General features: G+C 32.0%; 1 protein-coding gene across 3 annotated transcripts in view; it reads left to right on the top strand.

Moving 5' to 3' along the window:
* The window catches only part of LOC100573718 (serine-rich adhesin for platelets), a 291897-nt gene that overhangs the window by 199355 nt on the left and 71494 nt on the right, over positions 1–21048 (top strand). For all 3 annotated transcript variants that reach the window (XM_016805576.2, XM_016805577.2, XM_016805575.2), the window contains exon 6: positions 18876–18994. In XM_016805576.2, coding sequence (XP_016661065.1) covers positions 18876–18994 — 119 coding nt within the window. The remainder of the gene's footprint in view (positions 1–18875; positions 18995–21048) is intronic.

The raw sequence follows: 21048 nt of genomic DNA, 5'->3' as shown, positions 1-21048 counted from the left end.
TAATACATGTTTGTAATAACACCGTAACCTGTATATACTGATAATACTCACTTACTATATACAGCACACTTCTGACTATTATAGACCCGTGTGGTGGGTATTATTATAATGCTATTTTGTTTTTATTAAAGACAGCACCGATGTAATGTTGTCGAAAGGACGACTTTTTTTATAATTCCATTATCTTTCACGGGAACGTTTCACATGTTCCTCAAAGTAGATTTAGACACGTTCGTTTAAAGAAAACAATAAAGAGAAACTTAGAACGTGCTTTACGTACATTTTTTTCCCCCGACGAAATGATAGTTTTCTAGATAGGATCACGAAAGACCGTTTCAGTCATTGCTATTGTTTAATCCTCCGTCCAAAGTCCATTTCATTTTCACCTCCTTGTTTTCGCCGGTCTTATTATATTTATTTTCTCGTCTTCTCTTTCAAATAATACTAAACCAAAATCTCTACAAGCAAAAAAAAAAACATTCTTTTGTACAATTATTTCAAAAGTTCAGACAATTATTATCAAACATTATAAAATAATTGAAACATAATATTATTACAACAGAGGCCATTGGAGCAATACTCTATCCAATATAATAATATGATTATTAATAACGATCGACTGAAGTTGGCCATTAGATCTCGTCCACACCTAACGTTTAAATATTATTATAGCATATTATTGTTTTTATTTTGAACGCCATTAATACATGATATTGATGGGGCAATAATATTTTTAAGAAATTTTTAAAATATTGTAATTTAATACTTAGCTACAATAAAGCCAAATTAAAAGTTACGGTTTGGTAGTTACCAATTATTGAAATAGACGAATAGATACCTACCTATAATAACCATTGGCGTATCTAGAGAAAAATTGGGTGGATTAGTCATCCACTCCTCTAGTAGTAATTTTAGGCTCCCGAATCCATCACGAAGTCCCCTCACTAACTACATATTAAAAACGGATGCTGGAAATATTCTCCACATCCCCTAAATATACGCTTATTCGGAAACCATACAACTTACATAATTACTTCTCTCTATTTATATAAAATAATATAAATAATGTATAGTGTATACAGGTACTTCGAAACTTTATTCCGATCATGTTTACTTTGATATTAGTTTATAATATCGAGATTATAGACGGTAACATACATTTAAATTTTAAAGCCATATTTCAACTAAATTATTGTTCATGCGATCTAAATATTATATATATACATTATTTTACATTAGTTATATGGTATTAATAAATGTAATACAATTACATTAATGCATTATTTTTATTATTATTATTTGTTAATGCATATGACTTCATTTTTTCAACAAAAAATCTAATTTTTCAAAAGATATGCACCGGAAACAGTTTGAATACATATTCAAACTATGACATCATAATTAAACTCTTTCATTCATAACAAGCACTCGTAAATAAGAAGAATTATATTATTAATTATCCTTGAAAGTCTTTTTATGGTTTTATTTTTCCAAGAACATTATAATTGTCATGATAAATATGCGTAAAGGAAATCATTGAGGTAGAAAATTAAATCACTTGGTTAATATATTAAAAATAATAGTATGTTCATTTTTTTCATTCAAAAGTCTGATTATTCTATTTGAACAAATTTTTAGTTTTTTTCATTTTAAAATAAAACTGTATGTTTACACCAATCCAATTAAAATATTTATGAAAAACTGCAAACATCTCTGCATAAAATAATTAAAGATATTTTTTTGTAACAAACAAAACTACTATTTACATAGTTTAAAATATTTTTTTTATATACAAAGAATTAGCATGTTTATTAATATATATTTACTTTTGAAGCATTATAAGCTCATAATATACTATACATTTTTTCTATATTTGATAAATAATCTAATAATCAAATGGTTTTATAATAAAAAAAACAAAAAGGGACCAGAGGACATAATAATTAGTCTGCTGGATGAAGTAACTTTGTTTGACTTGTCTGATCCTCTATACCTAAACTTTTACCGTCGTATTAACTATCCTAAAATCCATAAACAATCAAACCATTGTACTAATGTGTATACAAACATTTCCATTTTAACATAAACACAAAACGCATTAAAAAACGTTGAAAAGTTTTATTTTAGCACTCGTTGTTAATCTTCTTATAAATTATAAGAATAACTCTTATATTATTGGACATTGCATTTATTTTATAGAATTCGATAACGCTTGAAATGTTTCAATATCAAAAAAAAAGTTTTTATTTATTCCCATTACCTTTGCAATACAATTTTATTGTTATTCAAATACAGTTGCATATGAAATCGATGGTTGTTGTTTTATACGTTCAAGTAATACAGTTTTTTTTTGTGTTCCTAAACGTTAGCTTCATAACACGTGTGTTGAATAATAATAACAATCTCATTTTATTACCAACACTTTAATGGTACTTGAACTTTTGTTATCGGTTATGAAACCATGACAAACTGTTATAAACAAAAAACTCATCCATTATAAATACTGTATTTACATCGTTGTGTATTTGTGTTCTTTAAATTAGTTTATTAACTGAAAAAAAAAGTCGTACCCCACAGTAATACATCATCAAGCAGCGAAATACTGTTTTGAACATTTTGCTCCACCATTGACGTTGACTAATTTCGAGTGTCAAACTAAATGAATCGCTAAACATTTCACCGTGCTAACTGTATTATATGTCTTGTCATATCCACCTCGACATATCGTCAGTGGCGGTGCTTTAACTCGTACGCCGCTGCGGTCCCACGCCGTCCCCACCCATCGCACACCTGTTGGCCAATTCCCTGCGCATAAACGTTTGTAAGTCGATCATGAACGCCCGTACATCACGACTGCCGGCAAAACTTTCGGTGCTAAGGTCGCGCGTCTGCAGCCTCACAATAGGTATAATATCGTGTGTGTGTATATTAGTGCACCGTGCAGGCGGCGTTTTCTGGAAGTTTGTAGCGCGCGACTCCGCGGCGTTGATCGGAGAAAACAAGCACGAACGTATGGAAAAAACCACTCGGTGACTTTGCACCACCGCACGGCACACGGGGCGGACTTGGAAGTTTCGAGAGAATTATTTTACGACGTGTAACGCCGAATGAGATATCCGAGACGGCCGGGGGTAGTGGCGGCCGGGGCTTATAAAATTATACGACAGTTGCATATACACATGTGCGGGTGTACGGGTGTACGGGGTGTGTGGGTGTGTGTGTGTGTGTGTGTGTGTGTGTGTGTGTGTGTGTGTGTGTGTGTACGCGGGTATAGGTGAAATAACAATAATGAAAGCATATGCGCCGGTGGTGTGTACGCGTATTATGTTTATATATACAATATGCGATATGCAAGAGAAATAATATTTACCGGAATTATTCATCTCCAGAGGCTTTTGTTTCAGAGTTTCGCTCGTTTTCACGCCATTAGGGTAATAAAATGTTATATAGGATTGAATAGGTTCGGCGAAAATTGTGTGCGCGCGGGTGGGCGCAGGTTCTTTTCCCGTATTTTATAATACTATTTTCTGCGGTGCGAAAAACACACCAACCGCATAAAGCGAAAACATTTGCCACACTTAGGGATATAATAATACGATATCGTTAAACTGGTCGTTGATTAATTTGTGTTATTGTATAGACGACTCTCAGATCGTTATGTAACTTCGAAATATTTTTTTTAATGTCGTTTAACGTTACACAATCAATCATTTCTGCGAAGGTATAATATATTTTAATTTCAGTACACACAATATCTGATGAAGGACCTCTACAACGCCTATCCATAACTCCGTGCAACATATACTTTGCGTTCTATTGTAGAACAATAACCTATGATCATTGTTTCCAATAAACGTTACGTTATTATTAAAATTAGCAAAATTAAATAAACATTTATTATAAAAAAATAATAAAATATAATATTGTATAATGTATATATGTACAATTTCTAATTATAATTTAATTTTATCATCATAATACTAAATCAAATTTTTATCGATACACATATTATTTAAATAAACTGTTAACATAATATGTTTTTATAATGGCCTATATTAATACTGATTTTTACGTAGGAATAATTAATTATTAGACAAATGTTTTTGCCCATAAATGGCTTTCTCGAGTCGTGCTCTATCAATAATTGAACCAAATTACCTTCAAAATTACAATTATTTCAGTAATAACTTATAAATTTTAAAAACATTATTCTTATTATTCTAAATTTAATGCAGAATACATAATATAATTTAACTATAATACATATAAAACATTATATTAAAGTACAATAAAAAAAAAAGTAATTAGGATAGATTCAAAGTTAAAAAAACTACATAAATATACAGAGTTTTATCAATTTGCGTCAAATGTAAACAATGTGATTTCTTTTTTACCCTCAACATTTGGTAACATTTGTAAAAATATTTTTATTTTTTTATTTAATATAATAATCCTATAAAATACAAAATTATTGATAATCACCCGATTCATATATTTTATGAATATTAAAATAACAGTATAATAATATTGTATGCATGAAATAAATTCAAATGATAGGTTAGCATAAACTTGTAAGGCCAAGTATAAATAAAAATAAATAGTTTCCGATTTCGTTAAAATTATATATATATTATGATATCTATACAATTTCTTACTCCATATTTGTGACATTTTGACGATAATTTTAATTTAAGGTTAACACAAGGATATTATAATAATTATATAATTATTAATTTCATTATATAACCATCTGAATCGCCAATAGTGTTAAATTAAATTAATATTTTTCAATGTGAACGCTGAACCCACTACAAAATTATTTTGCTAAAATGTTTACTCTTAAGATAAATATACCTACATCAAAGCTTTACCTAAGTAAATTATTCCATAAACGTTCATTTCGTTGTATTTACTTAAATTGTAACTCTATAAATATTCCGCATATATTTAAATACTAATTTAATTTATATATTATTCAAGTATACTAATATATACCATATTATATTTTAGTCATTTCAGCGTAAGACATGTTACAAATAATAATAAATTCAGACTGTAAATATATTTTTTTTTAATTTAATTGAAAATCGTAATTATTAAATAAATAATCGTAGTACGTTATTAGTTTCTAGAAATGTTTATGCGCAGTTTCATACATTTTTCATATATTATGATACATCTTGTTGAAGTTCCCTTAGTCGCATACTTTTTTATGTAAGCACGCCGATGAAATTATTTTCATAAACTTGTTTAAACTTCCTCACAAATGAACCCAGGGTTAATGTAAAATTAAATTAAATTCCTTACCAATTAGCTAGCACGTTTTCTTTTGCAACTCTCTTTTTAATAAAATTGAATGATTTTGCGTTTTAAATATCGGCTGCAAACAAACTTTTAAGTATTCTTGAAACGCGCATATTGTTATCACGACTACGTAAAATGCTGTCGTTAGATCAAGTATAAGCTATTATTGTAAATTTGTAACAAAGGATCGGTATCTTTGAATTTACTGTTTTACTTTTCATAATATTATTATAATCACAAGGTTCTATTGTACACGTTACTATGACGAATAAACTCATATTATAGATATTTAATAAAAAAAACAATAAATACTTCAATTTTATAAAAATATAATGCTTTTGAATATTTTCGTGTTATAATTAAACATTTAACGGTTATATTTTTCAGATGAAAATATACTTTCAGTAAAATAACATTAATTGATTTTTACAGAATTGAATTTAAATATCGTGTCAATTTTAGTTTTTGCCAAAGATGAATAAAAAAAATAAAACATATTATTATGTAATACTCGTATATTATACCTAACTTATCGTGTATGAATAATTTTACTATTAATTTTGTTAACTACATAACCTATCGATACATCAGTTTCATTTCTTATTAAAATAAAGAAAACAGCGGAAAAATAATTATTATTTTCATTTCTCTCAATAATTTATTTTTTAATTCATTATTATCATATCGTAGTTAAGTTCACAGATCACACATTGTACTTTTTTTTTATAAATGTATAAATAATTTGTTTTCGAAGGTACTTTGTAAAATAATATTTAAACTACAATCACAACTTTTTTGCGAAATGGTTTGATGCCTCTTGCAAGCAAATCACACTGGATACACAGTGCCACGTGTCGTGCGTGCTAAGTCTGACGTTTCGGTCATAATGGTTCAACTAATACCTAGGTATATTTTCCGAATTGTGTCCGCTGTGGCTTGCGTGTGTCACATATCAAATTGTAAAGTTATGATAAAGGATGTGATACTCCCAGAAGTTCGCCAATTTGTATTAATTGTCTCTCGCGGTTGTGTATATGTGTTCTGAATACAAAGTCAAGTTCTGTGTGACGGAATCTCGCATCCCGAGCATATTATTGTTACAATAGGTCTTGTTTCAAAATATCATTATTTCATAAATTGTACGCATAATTATTTTGCTAAAAAATCAAAATATAATTGATTCAAAGTACAGTTCGTTATGAGTTGTACAGCTTGTATTTTCAAATTGTAGCGGAATTATAATATTATTTTTTTCAACCATATTTTTCTGGAATAATATCGTTTCGATGATCAAACTAGTAATTATTTATTATTCTTAGGTATACAATTTTAAATTTGATGAATCTCACGCAAAGAAACCACTCTAGCCCCAGCTATTGAGTGAACCTACCAAAGTGCTTCTAAAAGTCCCCCACATAAAAACATTTTTTCTTAATACATTTTAAATATTTAGTTTTAAAATTATGCTATACTTAATAAAATTAGTTGAGCAGTTAATTAAAAATAATTAATTTTGAATACATAGTATTTTGATGAGTGGGGGAAATAACCGTCCATTTTTCGTATAGTATGCATATTCGTCTTACCCAGTTGACGCCTTACAATAACTCAATTTCTTCACATTGACTTAGGTTTCACCAAATCAAATTATGAAAATAAAAAATAAATAAATATATTTTTTTAATAATTATAATTATACCTGACTAGACATGTACCCAAACAATTTTAGTTTTGTAAATTAAAAAACCATAACTCAAACGTATACTAAAATATTATATTATATAGGTAATGAAACAATACTTAATCCATCCAATGCAGTCTCTTGTAATTTCTCAAAAATAGTATAATTATAATATACGAAAAAAGTTTCGTAAAATATTATTTATAAACAAAACTCCTTTGTGGGTATTTAATGTCATAAACATACATCATGTCATATATTATATCGTAGCTTTGAAAACATTTTAACGCCTAAACTATAATGCTCGGTTGGCCTCTGTCCAGATATTATTATTATAATATCTATTGTCATTACGCGATAAAATGCATTGTATACAATTTAGGGTAAACAAGTCAAGAAGATAAAATATATCCCATTTCATTGGGAATCGAAATTTATTATCCGACGAAGAATCATATATTATATTTAAAGCCGCGGCGGTAGCTGTCGTAAATTGGCAATAAAAATACACACCGGCGTAAAACACACGTAAACAATCCTACAAGTCTGCAAGGCTCGTGACTATTGCTAATAATAAAAAAAAATCTACTGGCTGAATAAAAATTAAGCGTGAACCGACGCAACCATGCATCAAATTCAAATATAGCGACGTACCGTATAGTTTAAGTAAAAACATAATATAACTTGCACCGATCGAGGAAACTGCTAATATTATATACTACATGACGTCGTCCCGACTGTCAAGTCATAAAATATGTATCTTGTGAATTTAAATCGTAGCGAGGACCAAGTGAACCCGCGTTAACGAATTCTTCGCTGCCGACCACGTTCCCAATTGTAATATACCGAGTCGAGCTCGGATCCAAAACAATAATCAAATATATATCATCTCGACAAAACAAAAAAGCATGCACAGTAGTTTACTCGCGTAACGACAACGATGACTGAGTGACCTAAATTATATCGAATTGCGAATATAAAAAGGAACGAAATATCGAAATAGACACCGGTGACGGATGCTGATGAGCAGGTGGGTGGAGGCGGACGAGAGAAAGACGTATCGTCGACATTAAAATTTCGTCGGAGCGTGTGTGGAATCGTTCCGTTTTCGGTATAATGCACAAACGCCCGGGGTGACGGTGTGAAAAGTGCGTGGGGGTGATGGGTAGGAGCGGGTTTGTTCGAGCGATCGTGGCAGGGTAACACTTGGTATTCGCCGTTTCATCCTCCCCCCCTCCCCCGCTCACTCTGGTGCCCTTGCGCGCGCGTTCACGCTAACGTCGAGTTTTTAATATTCATTTTTTTTCTTTTTTCATTATTTTTTTTCTATTTTTATTTCGCCGACGAACAATTTCACGAGCCGGTGCTTTTTTCCGGACTGCGGAACAACGTTTAAAATAGGAATGCGTGTCGAGGATCGGGTGAGGTGTGAGGTATACGCGGCGCGGCAGAGGCAGCAACAGCACCAGCAGTAGCATCGGCAGTAGCAATAGCGATAGTATTATAGTAATAGTAGTACCAGTTGTAGTGGTATTAGTAGAAGTAATAGTATATGCGGGGTAGTCACTAAAGCATTAAAGTATACACAGTTATAGCATATAATAATTATTTGTAGCTGTTCGCGAAACGGCAGCAGTGGCGGCAGTAACAGTAAAAACTAGGGGAATTACGAACGCCACGCCATCACCGCCTCCAGTGTCAATTTTCCGGAAAATTCCTCGCATTCCCCCCGTCGATAACGGAACGGCAACATACATGAAATGTAAAAATATTTTAATTTTAATAACGCCTCGTTAGATGGGATATGCGTTAAATGTGTTTTTTTTCTGTAATTTTACCCGTCTGATATAAAATATCAACAATTTTTTTTGCATTTAATGATTGGTTATCTGTCAAACCTACCACGCGAAATACATCGCTTAGATGTTAGTAAATAATGATATTATAAATGCAGATATTAAAATTGACCTTTTCTGTTTACCAACGCCCCACCACAATGAAAACGTATAATAATAAAAACGATAACGCCCCCACACGAAACAGATTTAATATTTTATGTCCCTGGTTTTTAAGTTCTGAATTCTTCTATAGATATTATGGCAGAACGTTTTTATATTTTTTTATTTTAAAAAAGTACATTCAAACAAATTATTGCTTAGTGCACATAAGTTGTATTTAAAATTAATGAAAGAATTGTATTGTTAATTTATTTCAAACGGTTTTTATGTTACTAAACATGATCAAAAATAACTTCCTATTTTTTACAATAATTCTGAAGCCCCTATGGTGGGATATATTAAACCTATTTTTTATTATTCTAAATTGACATGGGTAGGTCAGTGTAGGTCGGGTGATATGGGCTTTTAGTGGTTATAATAATAGTATAGTCAAATTCGAATAGAACTTTTCATGGACATAATATCTGTGCTGAAGTCTAATCCAAACGTGATGGATCAGATAAAGAGATTTTAGTTACTTGTATGATTATATTTTTATATTGTTCTTCGATGTATAAAATAATAACCATCCAATTATTATTATTATAACTAGATTAGGACGAATTAATATTACGAACGCACGACAGTGGTGTACCTAAATTGCCTATCTATCACGCCGCGTGATCATAATATTATAGGTATGCATGAGCAATGAACGTAATAACACTATAATGGTGGTAACGAGATACCATACAAATACTATACCCAATAACAGTAACCGCGACATGATTAAAAACAGAAATGTCACTTCAAAAATGTGGGCACTGCATCAGACCACTCTTGAGTCGATTTTCGTGGATTAAAGCGTGTAGAAAATACGATAATCTAAAATGACGCGGATTTAACGCGTGTACCGTTTGACATGACGACTGTGGAAAAAAAAACCTAAAGCCAGTTTGATCAGTCAATTACACTATAGTGTTTGTCCGATGTCAACGAAAATAAAAACGATTTTATTTATTATATATTAAGACGTTATGTCGGAAAACATGAGATACGTTAATCATTTCTATACTTGTGTTCCATTTGTAAAATTAAGCTATTGTAGACGTCATTACGATTTTTTTATTATTATTATTATTATTATACTAACTTTTCACTTTAGAATTTATTCAAAATGTTTTGGATTGTAAATTTTAAAAAAACAACAACAACAACAACAAAAGATATTCAATGACACAAAGTGTGTATAATGGTATTATATAACTGTATGTCTGGCATAGACCTGACTGATTTATTTCTGGTGTCTCTTGGGTCTCATTTACCTGACAAAAACTTCAGATTATGAATTATTTATCGGTTTTGAATGCGTATTAATATTATTATCGACTAAATGGTTGTACGGAATTTGTTTTTAGTTTAAAAAGATTAATTTGAGCATTAGACGCTCGTCCCGGGGGATATTCGCAGTGTTAACGAAAAGTAAAAACAAACGGAACAATAATTAATTATCTCTAACTTATAATAAATTTCCCGTGACTTTCGGGGGACGGGTAATAATAATAATAATAATAATAATAATAATAATAATAATAATATTAATATTGTCTCGTTCAACGTTTCGGAATAAATTATTTGTAATTATTGTGACTTTCAGCAGCTACCGCAATTATCTATTATTCCAATAACCGTTATCGTAATCCTATATTTTTCCATCATAACCTAGGTTTTTTTTATACAATCTCAGAGTCAGTGTCTAATAGTTCTTCTTCGTGTGTCCACCTGGAATTATTACTATGGTATGTCGTCGCACATTATATACAATTAATAGTATAACTATAGTAACTATACATGTCATATTCCGTGTATTTCAATAATTATTAATTAACACACCATTGATTATTTTTCTCGGATTTGTTATACTTGGAGATGTAAGCTTGAAAATTTTCATTGAAAACTTTTAAAATTTGTTTTTTTTGTACTTTTCTTAAATTAATTATTTTTTAAGTTTAAATATATTTAAATACTTTATAAAATTATTGTTTCATTTTTATTTACATTGTAACAATTATAACGTCAGAGTCAAACAAAACACTTATAATAAAAAAAAATATTATTTGGGTAAAATTGAGGAAGTGACTCAAACAATAAACTACCCCCTGTTAAAAATTGAAAAATCATTAATTGTAACAGAACGATTATACACTCATAATTTATACTGAAGTAAAAATACAACATTTTTAATAAAAGATAAAAATGCACATTTATTACCGAGTTAAATATTATATATTGATATAGGTAATATATATAATAAATATTTAATGATTTGTATTTTGAATTAACTATATTATGTTCATTAGAATAATACCAACATTATAATATTAAAAGGGGTAAATGGTAATAAAAGTAAATATTTTAAAATATAATTATGAAGGTTAAATATACTACAACTATATAATATCAGAAGATTTGTTTGATAAGAAATCAATATGATAAATTATGAAATTTTCCAAATTTTCCAAATTTTGAAAACGCTCATGAAAATTTACATCACAGGTTATACTAATAATAATATTATATTATATTATATGAGCTGTCATAAAACGCAGACGTTGTGTTGTTTTTGTGCATTGATTTTTTGTTTATTTCCTATTGGCACCTACTTACTAATGTTCCTTTTAGTTATAACATATATATATCAGTTTTATAATTAAACTTGAAACAGAAAAAAAAAATTGAATTTCCTTTCCAGTATCAATGCCAGCCGTTAATAGGAACGTAACCCTCTTTTTCTTCAACAATAACTGCTGATTTCCAGTCAATACTTTACCATGAAAAACGATGGTTTTAAAACGTTTCCCTGACGACGGCAAATCCTCTTTGTGGTGAACAAATTAAAATATTGAAATCTCTTTTTCAATTTATTTTTTTTTACTCAATCGAAAAAAATTATGTATTTTTCCGATTGTAAAATAAATAATATTATATTACGTCAGAAAACTAATTTTTCAAAGTAAACACGTAAATAAAAAATGATATTACTACAAACGAAAAAATAACTTTACACTTTATGCATCTATACTGCATTTTATTAATGCGATACACTTTTTTTTATCTGCAATTATTGTAAACCAAACAATATTTCAAAAAGACAACAATATTTACTATCTAAAAAATAAATAAATTTTGTAATTGGACTTCTCGTTATGTGATCAGACTTCTTAATCAATATTAATTTATTAGTTTTTGATAAATTTTAAATTTTAACTAAATACCTATTTGTCTTTAGTGCATAGTTTTTTTCATTACCTAGGTTATTCAATTTTATATTTTAATATATCGGGGATATAATGTAATGATATTTTTTCACCGTTATTATTCACATCTATTCGGTGCAAAATTAATCTCTTCTTAATTCGAGTAATTACAGACGAATCCTGTAAATCCATTTAAATATAATTTTCTTATTAAATAAGATACCAGTATACCACTAAAATAAACTTTACTAAAATAAATACTACTTAGAAAATAATATGTAGTTATACGTCTTCTTCTTATATGTATTATTATAAAACAGATAATATATCTATACGTTGAATAAACAAGCCCGCGAACCGATGTAGATATTAAAGTCAGCTGGTCTATTTGATCTAAATCTATAATACGGTATAAATATATATATATATAAATATGATAAATTATAACATGACCTCGTTTATTACAAGATACGCGCGCGCGCGCGTGTGTGTGTCTGCTCAAGATTATGTTTGTGAAGAAACGCACAAAAGACGTCGAATTTCGATAATCGTGTCTTTTGGAGTGAACGGTAGAAATTGAAAACTACATACGTATAAAGCCCATTAAAAATATTGCTTCGCAAACACCCGACTATAGGGTTTTTTTCTTTTTTTTTTTTGAGAACAATCGACAAACGTAAAAGTGTTTGCGCAAGCCATACACATATAGAGAGAGTTTGAAGTAATGATATATTCATGGCGTGTTTGAAATATTTGGCACGTGAGATTGAGAGAAGCCACCGAAAACTATCAATCATAAAAAAATAAAATAAAATGTGCCCGTATACACAGACTCTAGTCGGAATTGAATGTTGCTGGCAGTCGAAAGCGGGCGGGAGAAGTGTAAGGCGTACAGTATAGTCAATCGCCAAGAATGAAAAACGTTTAACGCCCCGAGAAGTTTCGCCGGGATAATATATTGTTTTGTACTTATTTATATAATATTATGTATTACCTATATGATATGAATTCGTTCTTATTTTACGCACATATGCGTTACAGAGATTTCAATTCGAAACGATATTATTTTTCCGAAAGCGCCATTTCCAATTTGACGTCGTCGGTGCGAAAACGATTTATCCGACGACCTATTTATAATAATAATATGTTATAATAATAATATTATGCTGCGGAAAACAATAATTTTTGGCCATTATTGGTTAAACATGACGCCGGAACGACACCTATCTCGTAATGGACACGTGTAATTCATATATTGGACCATACCGTCGGCAACCCGAGAGTACTGACGACGACGACCGACATAATAATAATTTGTATAATATTATATCATTCGCGTTCGATGACATTATTTTTACCACCGCTTCCGCGCCCATATATAGACGGTCAATCAACTTTTGATTTCTCTCTCTCTATATATATATATATATATACTGTCTGTAACCCTTTTAAATTTGCATAAAATATTTATTCTTCGTCAATGTTTCGGCGGTAACGTGGTCTACGCGAGATCGGGAAAAATAACCATTATAATCGCGTATACACGTGCATAATATTATAAAACCCGAGTGCTGCAGAGAACGAGATAAAATAATTATAAATCGCGTTTTCCGCTTATACAATAAAAAAATACACACACACACAATATATACCCATTACCCGTTATTTATGGGTCGTATACAACAAAAAATAATATTATACGACGGTCGTGGTTAAGTCGAATTGGTCGACGAGCGTCGAGCAGGAGAAAAGAACAAAATTATTAATTCTTCTCGTACACGGCGGCGTGCGTATAAAATCATATATATTATGCAGTGCACACTCGTCCAGAACGCGGAGTAGACCGTTTTGAGTTAATCAACGTGTATGCAAAATAAATTAAGGTAATACAAATTTCTATTGTCGGCGATAAATAGTTTATTATTTGTTTAAGCACTTACAACACAAATATGATGTATACTATTGCTACAAGTACCTATGTATATATATTATACACGTGCAGTATCATTTTAGACCCTTTACGGTGGCGGCGGCTGTACCGTAGAATAATAATAATAATAATAATATGAATTCTCGTTACACAATAGTATATGCTCACCCACGTAAATCGTGTTGGTTTAACATTAGTTACGTACGATTTTCCCGGACGAGAGACGTGCTGGGAAATTTTTACAACGTTCGGTGTCCGGACGAGCAATTTTATTGTTGTTTGATAATGTGCCACAAATCGTTTCCATATTATATATATATATATAAGAGCGTGCCATTGTAATAGACATGGTATTATTTCAATCAGACTCGGCGGAAACTCGGCGCACAATGATTCAGTGCCGACACGACGAGCGCAAAGAGCTGTGTTCGCTGTACGAGATATGCGAAGGACCACGGAACACGGATAAAAGACTAGACGATTAAGTGCAACCCTTATATTCGCGACGTAATCCAATTACTGGTATAAAACAGACATCACGGGACGTTATGATAATATTAGAATATAATATTATTACTAAACGCGTCGACTCGGACTACTGCGATCTGTAGTCGGGTCAAAACGATGATTTAACTCGCCGTGAACGTAAAAAAAAAAGCACATCGAAGATCGATAATAATTATTTTGCAGTATTGGCTTTTTACACGGACGAACGCGATAACGGTATAATAATAATAAATAAAACCGTAGGTACCTACTCGTTTATTTACATAAAATGTACATTCGTCTCGTCGTCCATAAATATCTCTTCTTCTCGATGATTTTCCCATCGTCTTCGCCGTAGCATTTCCACTGAATTCGATACTCTACCAGCCCTCGTGCAGCACCGAATATATTATTATGGGCATTTTATTCCCTTTAATTTAATATCGATTTGCATCGATGTTATTATTATTATTTATTTGCCTTTATAAGTTATTATTGTCATTCGAACGGCTCGTGCTTAAAATGAATTACTCTCATTTCTCCCGGACGTTGAAAACTATATAGAGAGATTCTGCGCGTCGAACCTATACGTATAGTGCATTCGTTCATTTAAAGTAACTAAATCATCGTTGAAATATTAAAATCTTTTAATTTAAATTATTCACGTTTCCTATGCGTCATCAGACTAAAATATACCTAAAACAGTAATAGTGATATTTTTATAGATAGTTTCATAAAATACACTCAATTTATCATAATATAATCAATATAGTAGAGTATAACACAGCGCCGTATTATTCAAGTATTCATTTCTCAAAGGTTAGGTCAATTTTTCGCCGTGCTCTTCCCGAAGTTTTCGAACAATTTTCATAAAAACGGTCATGCATGGGCATGCTTATAATAATAATAATAAAAATCTATACCTGTGACATCGACGATAAACGTTTAACAATGATTCGTAAAATGAATATCAAGTATAAACATTATTCTCTCCGAAGAGCCAAAGGTCTGATGACGAGCGGGAGAGGTTAACGAAGACATCGGGAACATTTGCATTTTATAACATCAAAGAGAGTGGGCTGATATAAATAAATAACGGGGTATACCGCACCCTCATATACGCACACTATGTTTTAATATCGCAGGCGGGTAAAGTTTTAAAAGTTATGCGTTTCATTAAATTTGACTGTGGACCGACCGCCGGCTGCTGTTTACAACCCCTCGGAATCAAAATGAAGCCACCACATCGCTTCGTCCTCCGAAGTTAAAAAAAAAAAATAATAATAATAATAATAATAATAATAATAATCGTAATAATAATAATAAGCCACTTCAAAAAGAGCTACCGCAACCCAACCTAACATTATAATCATAATCATAATAATAATAAACCTTAGTGTGCAATGCCTGTCTTCTTACTATACTATATACTCGCTGTTCACCTTCCGAAGCACCTGAGTAGAATATTATAATACGTTCCCATCGTTTTTTTCCCTCGAAGAGAAACTGCGTTCACTTCAAGAGGATTCTATAAGGAACCAACGACGTTATGTGAAGTACTCTACATGTAAATCGTATTTTCCTTATACTAATGAGCTAAGAGAAATGCTAAATTTTCTCGTTTCCCACGGATAACATTCATCGTTCATGATTATAGAGACGACATAAAGAGCTTTGTTTTCAAAGAGGTGCTGCAGCCTCAGCCCTCGCATCCTTTCCTTGCCAGATATGCACTTTAAAATATCGAATACTCAAACTTTGTTATTTGTTCGAATTTATTTCAAAACAAAAAAATACACGTGTTTGCATATTTCCTACGCTTTATAACTATATCGACTATAATATATTATGTCATATAATATAATATATATATCAAAATAAATTGTTTGATTTTAGTTGTAACGTATACAATTTATTAACTTTGTCGTATAATGTTCATTACAGTTTGTCTATTGCTACCATAGTATACCGTGGTTGTTAAAATGTTCGCTATTATAGCGAATGTCCTAGAAAACGAAAATATTCAAATATTTTTTCAGAATAAACATGCCAACAAAATTGAAATACAAACCTTTGAAAATTCATAAAATTAATGTATACAAAAAAAAAAATGAAATACAAATTTTTAAACAATAATAAGTTACGGAGGTTGGCAAAATACTGATAACGTTTAATAATGGAATCCAACCAATCCAACGTTTATGTACGTGTGATATAAACTGAGTGTGATATATATATTACATATTAAACGCGATACCAAGTGAGAACATTATGGTGTTTCCAAAAAGCAAGATTAAAGAGAAGAACGGGTAGCCGACAGCGAGTAAATGGGATAAGGCAAAGGAGATGATGAAAAGTAACCCAACATTTGGGTCTAAGTGCAATGAGAGTAGAAACATTTCTACAGAACATCTTTAATGGACGTTTGTAAAGTCCTATAAATTGAGGAAGAGTTATAAATCAGCGGGCTAAGGTAGCGCAATTTATTCCAACGCGACTAGAAGTTTTAGGACAATAATCCTTACGATTTTAAACGGTTAATTTCCAAATGTACATTCAATTCATTCCGCGTGCAGAAGTTAGTAGTCTCAAATAATTTTAATAGGTTTTTTTCTCAGTTCGTTACGATTTATGTACACAAATTGCAAATAATAAGTAAAATCTCATTTCCCCTCACCCCTATTATCCGACCACCTAAAAGACAGTAGTTCACTTTCTTTTTTGTTCGTCTTCTATTTTTTGTTCTTTTTTAACGAGTGCTCGTTAAAATTCTTCAAGAAGACATTAAGATCGTTGATTAACGAGCGTTTTATAATAATAAATTGGTGGAGGCTAGCAATCGCAAGTTTTTGTTCTGTTCAATCGTAAACGCTGCAGCAACACGAATTTATAATTAATTAATCTCGTTAGGATAACGTTCGGAGTGGGCAAAAGACAAATACGAATTATCGGATATACCAACCAATATTTTTTTATTATTATTATGATTATTATTATTTCAAATACTGTGAAATAGATAAGGGTGGAATTTGAATTGACAGTATCGATTTTTAAAATTAACGCTACGATAAAAAAAAAAAATGAAAAATAATATGCCCTGTATAATTTGTACAGTATCGTCGTGTAATAATCTCGAATGAATACGTTATTGTCATAATATTATATTTAGCTGTGAAAATATATTAACCGTTTGTTTTACATTGGAATAATGTTAATGAGGTTTTGAAGTTAAATTACATTGTGTGCTCGCATACACGTTGTATTTTAGTAGTATTTATAATATGTCAATAACATGTATTACATGTTTGTTTATCACAAGTACACGAGATCCATAAAGTATCTGACAAACGTTTACAAAACTATGCAAACAAGTATAACATGAAATTATATATTTCTATCAAAAATGTTACCAACAAACGCCATTATACATATTAGGTACCTAAAACTTAAATCCTCCTACGCATGAGTAAATAATGTTATAAAAAACACCACACAGGTCATCTGTCATTGAAATAAGAACATAATGTTTTGAAATATTTTATAATCTAAAGTTGTATACGTAAGAGTATCAGCAACAATAATTATATAAATACAGTGACATGGTTTTAATTTATCAGTTAACAGTTGTTGACCAATTATTTTCTATAAATCGATTCGACGATGTCTCCGGATAAACTGCTATTTAGTTTGGCACTGATGTTTTTAAACGCGTCGTATCGAAGGTATTCAGAAATAATTGCGCTAACTTCGGACTACAGCTAGATATGCTTTAGAGTCAAGTCGAACAAGTAATCATACATTTCTTAAGTGCATGTTGACCACACACAGTGTGTGACAGATTATAATATCGAACGTAACATGTGTCATGCACGTAAAACTTATAGCTTTTAGCATCAATACGAAATACGCAGCTCGTGCAAAATAAATACGTATATTTTTTTCTACCCAGTGACGATAAAACTGTCAATACCACATTCAACCCCCCCCCCCCCTAACTCCACTTTATCGGTCGCATCATTGTACCACCCCTCTCCTGCCCTCGCACATAATACAAAACGCGCGATGGCATCTTCCTCGCCGTACGCGAATTATTATCGTCACACTTGGTCACCACACAACACGATATTGTATCAATTATAGCGTTGTACTACAATAGTCATAGGGGTGAAAATTAATGATCCTCGAAGACGACTATGATACTGTTTTCGTGATGATCGCTATATTAAGTATACATACTATATTAAGTATTAACGGAATCGTTAACAATTCGTGTGTTTCAGACCTGCGGGAAAGTGTTTGGGAACGCGTCTGCACTGGCCAAACACAAGTTGACACACAGCGATGAACGGAAGTACGTGTGCAACGTTTGCAGCAAAGCTTTCAAAAGACAAGACCACTTGTAAGTGTTTCCGCCTGTACTATATGTACGATTATAATAAAATCGCGTAGAACAATATCAACCATCTATATTATGATAATTGTATGCGTATATTAAAATATATTATAATATTATGATTGTAAAATACGTCATAAATTATCATGGGCGCTGCCATTCGAACCATCGAACCGACCTGTTATTCTAAGTGCACCAGACAAATATTAACTTTTTCACGTATTTTATTTTTTATGTTTATACTATATATTTTTTTTTTCGTACCACCGCACACATACACACTCGATCATAATTTCATCCGTCTCGGTTGATATTTTCAAATTATACCGTATTTACATAGATATATTTTTATTTATTTATTTATTATTTATTTTTTTAAACCTCCGAGAACGGTCGTAGCCTAACAATAATTTATGTTCACATAGGACCTTTTTTTCATATTTATTGTGACCTTTTCTCCACTTCCCGCTACCTCGCACCGCGGCCATGACCACCACTATCACCGCTCCACCAACAGCCACCCCACCACCACTACCACCTCCACCAACTCACCGACCAACAACGTCCAACACCACCACCCCATCGCCGCCCCCGGCCACTGCAACCGATACCGGTCCCGCTCGCGCTCGTGCTGCGGGTGGCTGCAGTAGTTGTACCCTATATCCCCTTAGTCGGAGCGCCCGACTTACGTACATCGACAAGTATCGGTTTTCATTACGTCGGGAAATTGAAAACGCAACCCCGCCCGGGATATAAGTATAACCGCATCGACATTATTGCCTAAGTACCTGTGCGCATGCATGATATATTATTACGTAAATGGTATTTTTTTCCCGACCCCTCTCCTCCCACCAACAAATACATACACACCCGGGACCTTACCACGGTGCAAGCTGTTCGGAATATCCCCGTGTATGAATTACCGCGCATAGGTTTAACTTCGCCACCAATAATAATAATAAAAACAGTTTTCTAAAAGTATTTATTTCGAAATAAATTCACGTCAGAAAATGTATTCCGGTCACATATATGGCAGTGTCGTCGGCGTCGTCGTCGTCGTCTGAGAAAACGGGTCAACGCATTACCTACCATCACCCAAAGGCTATTATATGTGTTATATACCTACGCGCGTGAATAATCGAATGGCTGACAACCCCCCCCCCCCCACCCCTCGGTGGATGGATCGGTAATTCGGGAAAATAACGTCATACGCCCGCGATAATATGCATATAACTTACACAGCTACACATACACACACATAAACAGTCTCGTTTTCGGTTATTGTACGTGAGGTGTTTCCCGAGGAGGAAAAAATTAAAAACGGACAAAGACTACCTCGCCCGACCCACACACGGCGTGTTACTCGGGTGTATACACATTATTCTATACGCAGCATTTTCATCACGCTCCTCGGGGCTGTCCGTTTGATGGAACGAATACGCCGTACGTAACCTTTAAACATCCAAATGCCAAATATGGAAAACGTCAATTCGACAGTGTTTCTCTTATTCCGAAATAAGATCCTTTGGCATTTGCTCTCCGCCCACCCATCCGCGCGGAGTTATGCGTTCGCAATGTAGGTCAGACGTGGACGAACCGAGTTCATTTAAATTCAACTAAAACAACGCAAAAGTTTTTTTTTTCTCTCATTTCGGAAATATGGTTTCAACGTCGGGCTCGTCTTAATATTGAAAAATGTCAAAATAATTTTTAAGTAACCAACCAGCAGCGTAATAAGCCCCGAGAGAACTATAAGACTATTAAAAATAGACTGCGCCTACTTACTAAATGAGCGTTATAATTAAACTCGAATGTCCTATGGTCGGGTCGTACGCAGTTTTAATTATAAATCATTGTTTTCGAAAGATAATTGTTGTGGTCCTACATACCAATTTGGTATGAATAAATGCACATAGTTAGAACTTAATATTCTTGATGCCGATGTTTTATGTTTTAACGCAGTTTATAACGAAATGATTTCAAACTACTCGTTGAAAGGATCATCACTGGTGTTCTAACATCAAAAGTCGAGCGTATTATTTATTTAATTATTTTAATTA

The sequence above is a fragment of the Acyrthosiphon pisum genome, chromosome A1 (assembly GCF_005508785.2).
Source record: "Acyrthosiphon pisum isolate AL4f chromosome A1, pea_aphid_22Mar2018_4r6ur, whole genome shotgun sequence".
Taxonomy (NCBI): domain Eukaryota; kingdom Metazoa; phylum Arthropoda; class Insecta; order Hemiptera; family Aphididae; genus Acyrthosiphon; species Acyrthosiphon pisum.
The sequence above is the reverse complement of the archived record's forward strand: the minus strand, read 5'-3'. Positions and strand labels throughout refer to the sequence as shown.